Genomic DNA, 6,251 nt, shown 5'->3' with positions numbered 1-6,251 from the left:
GTGTATATCTATGCCCCATGTATTTTACCATAGGGGGGTTGTTATATTATGGCCCCTGTTTGTAACTAGGGGCGTGGCTACTATGAACCCTGTATTGAAAATAGGGAGGTGTACTTATGCCCCTTGTATTTTAACCTAGGGGTGGTGCTATCTATGCCCCGGTATTTTATAGGGGGGTAACTTTCCCTGTATTTAACATAGGGGGTGTATCACTTATCCCCTGTATTTTAATTCATAGGGAGGTGTATACTTATGCACCGGTCTTGAACATAGGGTGATATATCCGATACAGGGGGGTGGATACTTATATCCCCTGGTATTTAAATAGGGGTGTTATACTTATGCCCCTGGATTTTAACATAGGGGGGTAGTCCTATTTGCCCGGTATTTTAACATGGGGGGTGTATACTTATGCCCCGTGTATTTTTTTTAACATAGGGGGTTATACTTATGCCCCTGATATTTTACCTGAGGTGTATAGCCCCGGTTTTACATAGGGTGTATACTTATCCGCTTGATTTAACCTATGGGGGTGTGTATACTTATGCCCCCTGTATTTTAACATAGGGGGGTGTATACTACCCCTGTTGTTTAACATAGGGGGTGTATATCGATGCCCTGTATTTAACAAGGGGGTGTATACTTATGCCCCTTGTATTAACATAGGGGGTGATATTTATCCCCCTGATTTTAACATAGGGAGGGTGTTACGAATGCCGCCGTATTTTCAACAATAGGGGTGTTATGTATTCTGCCCCTTGTATTTTAACCTAGGGGGTGTATACTCATAGCCCCTTTATTTCCTAACATAGGGGGTGCTACTTATGACCCTGCTATTTTAACACCTAGGGGGTTATATCTCATGCCCTGGTTTTTAACATAGGGGGGTGTTACTTTACCCGTATTTTAACATAGGGGGTGTCTACTTATGCACCTGTATTTTAAACATAGGGGGGTGGATACTTATATCCCTGTATTTAACATCGGGCATATTCTGCCCCTGTATTTTACCATAGGGGGTGTTATATATGCCCCTGTATTTTAAAATAGGGGGTTGTTACTTATGCCCCTGTATTGTTAACATGGGGGGTGTTATACTTATGCCCCTGGTATTTAACCTAGGGGGTGTATACTTATGCCCCTTTTATTTTAAACTAGGGAGGTGTTACTTATGCCCCCTGTAGTTGAACATGGGGGGGGGGATACTTATCCCCTGTATTTTAAAAGGGGTGTATATATGCCCCTGTATTTACACATAGGGGGGGTATACTTATGGCCCCCTGTATTTAACATAGGGGGGTGTATAACTTATGCCCCTGGATTTTAACATAGGGGGTGGAACTTTGCCCCGGTATTTTAACATGGGGGTGTTCTACTTATGCTCCTGTAATTTAACATAGGGGGGTGTATACTTATGCCCCTGTATTTTAACATAGGGGGTGTGATACTTATGCCCCCTGTATTTTACATAGGGGGGTGTATAATTATGCCCGTGATTTTAACCATAGGGGGGTGATACTTATGCCCCTGTTTTAACATAGGGGGTGTGTACTTATGCCCCTTGTATATTAACATAGGGGGGTGTATACTTATGACCCTGTATTTAACTAGGGGGTGATTACTTATGCCCCCTTGTATTTTAACATAGGGGGGGTGTATACTTATACACTGATTTTACATAGGGGGTGTGTATACTTATGCCCTGTATTTAACATAGGGGGGTGTATACTTATGCCCCTGTATTTAACATAGGGGGGTGTATACTATGCCCTGTATTTAAACATAGGGGGGTGTTATACTTTAGCCACTGTATTTTAACATGGGGGTGTAATGTATCCCACTTATTTAACCAGGGAGTCTTATATTTGTAAACATAGGGGGGGTATTACTATATGCCTGTATTTGAACAAGGGGGGAGTATACTTATGCCCCTATATTTGTATACTAGGGGGGTGTATACTATACCCACTATTTAACATAGGGGGGTATACTATAGCCCTGTTATCTTTAATATAGGGGGGTGTATATTATGCCCCTTGTATTTAATCGAGGGGGGTCGTCCTCCAGCACCCCTGTATTTTAAACAAGGGGGGTTACTTTAGCCCCTTGATTTTAACATGGGGGGTGGTATACTCATGCCCCGTATTTAAGGAAGAACATTTATTATTTACAATAACATATCATCATAAAGAAAATTGGTGTCTAAAAGGTTTGGATTTTCATATTTGTTTTTAATGATAGGCATTAGATCAATGTCCAAAGATTGTGTGTAAACTTATTCAAGCCACTGTATGTATGCACAACTAAAGTATGCATGTATATGTGCAAGTGAAGTATATATGTACTGTATGTGCAAACAAAGTATAAGTGTGTACGCAACTAAAGTATTCCGTATCTGCATTTTAACCAAATACTTTGACCAAGGCAACTGGTTCATCCCTCCCCAGGAAGCTACCCACCGGTCCCTGCAGCCAGCTGGCTGTCCTGGTGGGACCCCCCCTCTGGAGGACACATGGCCCAGTGGAGCTGCCGTCTGAACTCCTGCCGGTCGTCTATGTGGATGTAGTCAAACACGTTCTGGTGCATCACGTCAGTCTGTGGGGAAAAATGAGACATGATTTTAGTTTTGAGGTAATTTGGAACTAAATATGGTCATAAAAAGTCAGCCAGATACATTTGTTTTTACATTTTAAACTTTTTTCAGGGAGATTGCAGGTTTACAGCACTGTCCTCAGACTGACTTTGGACCACTGTGTTTTGCTGCCATCAGTGCAGTTTGGAGGGGGGGGGGGGATGGTGGATGGGGGGGGGGGATTCCTCTTATATGGCTCTGATACACTCAGATTCAGTCTGCCTCTGGATACCCAGGGAGCGTTCTAACCTCCCCACCACGCATGCGAAGGTCCATACTGTAACACAAAGTCACAGACAGACAACACACCAGACACACACACACACACACAGGGCTTTACTTAGTACAGTAACGCTCTAAAGGCCGCCGTAAGGCCAGTGAGGGCAGCTGTGTTTGTCAAACATCGCGTGACACCAGCTCCTGAACAGCAGTCCAGCCCAGCTTGCGCTCCCCATCCACACACACACACACACACACACACACACACACAGTGTGAGTCAGGTCCAGCCCACTCTCGTCACGCCTCTCTCTCTTTTCCAGCAATAGCTTTGCTTTCTGTCATTCCATGACAGATTCCTCAGTAAAATGTTCAACCCTCTCCTCTTCCTTCTCTCCCTTCTCCCTGCACTCTCTCCAGAATTTCCATACTGGTGGCACGCGAGGGTTTTTGATCGCCTGCCTCTGAAAACACAATCTGTTCCCACCGTCTTCGTCCTGTGGTCGGGTTCCCTAACGGCAGTCGGGCAGACAGACGGATTGAGTGACTATTGCTTATGTTTCTTGTAAAAAACACAAGGAGGAAAAGAAGAGGGGAAAGAAATGAGAATAAGTGATATTTTTGCTGACCTTCAAAGGCTAACTGCCCCAGTAACAAATGGGATCAAAGGCCAGTGGAGGTTTTCTGCTCTTCTCCGGGGCTTTCTTGTGGTGCTACTTAGTGAAGCGTTCTCTTTCTCCCTGTGGTATATTAGGGATAAGTGTCCTTCTGACTACAATTGTGGGCTCGAAATTATGTAACATGTTGTCAAGGCCTTAGAGGCAAACTATGTGACTTAAAAACAACCAAAAGCTCCTTTGCTAGACTTGAACATGTGGGAAAGGCTAAGAGAATGTTTTTTGTGACCGTCTCTGAAATATAATGATGATCTGTGAGTACTTATTTATTTATGTACTGCAAGGACGGACTTTGCACCGTCAACAACACATTGGTTGAACATCTGAGGTTTCTCAATTAGAATGATTATGGATTCTCTGTCTCTGGTGATCAAATATCACAGTATCACACTAAATGCATGCTTTGCATGCTGGAATGCTCTCGCTCTTACTCTTGACTATGTTTAGTTATATTTTTGCATTTGTCAAATTAAAAATGTTGATGTGGACGCATGTGTGTTATGAATAGAACAGGTCTCAGTCATTGTAGGCCCTGTTGTGGTTGTACTGTCATGAGTTGGTGGATTTGGTTGTGTGTTTGGTCCAGACTGAAATATCTTAAAAAGAATTGCTATAAAATGCTGTGCAGACATTCATGCTCCCCATGATCATCACGATAAGCATCACACCTGCTCATCTTCACCATGATAGCATTCCCCTTAGGAGCATTTTAGCACCGTGGTGCCGTTAGCATAGCCTGGGACTCTTGGTCCTATTTATATGAAGTATTATGAACAGTTTTCGTTCTCGGTTTCCACATGCAGGCACACATTTTATGCACCTTACGGTTTTAATTTTCTCAAACATGCAAACCCCATGCACACAGACACACACTGGGGCTGGATCTTTCAGACCGCTTCGGTTTGCTTGTTGATTTCATGGTGCCGGGTTGCTGCCCCCGTCTGCTTGTAAGCCCAGTGTGAGCGCTGTAGCAGTTCAATTTCTACCCCAAAGTGTCACTGTGCTGTGTGTGTGTGTGTGTGTGTGTGTGTGTGTAAGCAGACATGAGGGAAAAAGAAGGGATTTTAACAGTGAAAAGCACTCTGTTCAGGGTTTTAAAGGAGAGAGATGATTTCAGCATGGCAGGACAGGTTGCCGTGTTGAAATCATCCATAATTGATGACTTGGTGTAGCTGTCGGAGAGGAAGGAAGCTAAACTGTTGGTGACTTATCAGTGCCCACACACACACACACACACACGCACACGCACACACACACACATACGGACAGCCACAGAATTTATCTCAGGGTGAAACGGAGGTCTTCACCTTCCTGTGGCCTCTTAGCACGTAGGTTTCCTTTATCCTCTAGATAGAGTCATCAGACACTGAAAGAGAGGCTTTTCCTCAGGCTCATTAGCCGTAGGATGAAATGTAGAGAAAGTGGAAAGGAAAGGATGGAAGAGAACATAACGGCTAAGGGTGAAAGATGGGAATGCTGAACTTGCTCAAAAATGGAGACTTCTGACACTTGTTGCATGAAAACTTTGGGCTCTATGAGGGTTCCCAGGGGGGTTTATTAGCTTACCTTTGAAAAGGGGATATCAATAGATGTCGCACACCTCCAATATGATGAATGACTATACATTTAGTTTATTGTTCCAAGCTATAAAAGAAATTATTTTGGTAAATTGGCTTCTTTGCTTTCCTGCCTTCTAACTCTTTCTAACTTTGCGAGCTAGATGAGAACTTCATGTGTACACACCCCTGTGTTAAATTCCCGTAGAAGCAGGCAGAAACTATAAAAATGTGCATGCCTCTATGGGAATTTAACATAGGGGGGTGTATACTCATTGTACTGTAATTATGAAGCTGGATAGCATCTGGTTAGCTTAGCTTAGAATAAAGACTGAAAACAATGGGAAACATCTCCAAAGGTAACAAAATCCAACTACCCGCATCTCTAAAGCTTCCTATGTTTAATCTGTACAAAAAGTGTAAGATATGATCAAATAAGATGGACTTTATTAATCCCACACTGGGAGAATTCCTGCACTTTAAACCCAGATTTATTTGTAATTCAACTTTTTAATACTTATTCCTTTATATTTTGTTAACCCTCATGTTGTCCTCGGGTCAAATTGACATATACCAATGTTCTTTTTAATTCCCCAAATTAACATGATTGATTCCACACAACGCTCTTTGGCAAGTACAAATCTCTACTTTCATTAATTTTGGGGCGTCTTATTCAATTTTTTAGCATTTGAAAAAAAAATAGTATTGAGTAAAAGTCGACATATTCCAGTCTGTGATTATCCATCAACATCCATTCCTTTAATTTTAGTCTAAATAATTCCTAATTTCTGCTTTTCTAACTCAAACGTTAGGTATAATTTCCTATAAATGAGGTTTATTGACCATAAATTCAAAAAATAACTGTAAAACTAGAGTTAATAAGTTAGTGTTACGTAGTGTTAAACGTCAAAAAAAGGGACAACCATTGAAAAAAGTGTCAAAAAAAGGGACAAAAACCTAAGGAAAAGTCAAAAACATCGATAAAAGTGTTGATTTTCAATTTTGACGGGGAAGACAACACGAGGGTTCAAAACATATCCATTACTAAATCCCATTAGTTATAATAATCAGCCTAAGTATGCAGTACACAGATCATATTAAAGGAGAATTCCGGCCAATTTTAATGTTAATCTTGATTGCTATAAATATGCGAGTACTTTTGATTGAAC

At 41.8% G+C, this 6,251-nt stretch overlaps 1 protein-coding gene and 1 long non-coding RNA gene across 2 annotated transcripts in view; one reads left to right on the top strand and one right to left on the bottom strand.

The window, feature by feature from the left end:
- LOC116685835 (uncharacterized) overlaps nucleotides 1–6,251 on the bottom strand; it is a 94,056-nt gene that overhangs the window by 7,483 nt on the left and 80,322 nt on the right. Inside the window, exon 6 of the mRNA XM_032510796.1 lies at nucleotides 2,460–2,595. Coding sequence (XP_032366687.1) covers nucleotides 2,460–2,595 — 136 coding nt within the window. The remainder of the gene's footprint in view (nucleotides 1–2,459; nucleotides 2,596–6,251) is intronic.
- LOC116685840 (uncharacterized) overlaps nucleotides 3,097–6,251 on the top strand; it is a 9,662-nt gene continuing 6,507 nt past the window's right edge. The window contains exons 1-2 of the long non-coding RNA XR_004331061.1: nucleotides 3,097–3,122; nucleotides 4,652–4,656. This is a non-coding gene — a long non-coding RNA (uncharacterized LOC116685840). The remainder of the gene's footprint in view (nucleotides 3,123–4,651; nucleotides 4,657–6,251) is intronic.

The sequence above is a fragment of the Etheostoma spectabile genome, unplaced genomic scaffold (genome assembly GCF_008692095.1).
Source record: "Etheostoma spectabile isolate EspeVRDwgs_2016 unplaced genomic scaffold, UIUC_Espe_1.0 scaffold272, whole genome shotgun sequence".
Lineage (NCBI taxonomy): Eukaryota > Metazoa > Chordata > Actinopteri > Perciformes > Percidae > Etheostoma > Etheostoma spectabile.
The sequence above is the reverse complement of the archived record's forward strand: the minus strand, read 5'-3'. Positions and strand labels throughout refer to the sequence as shown.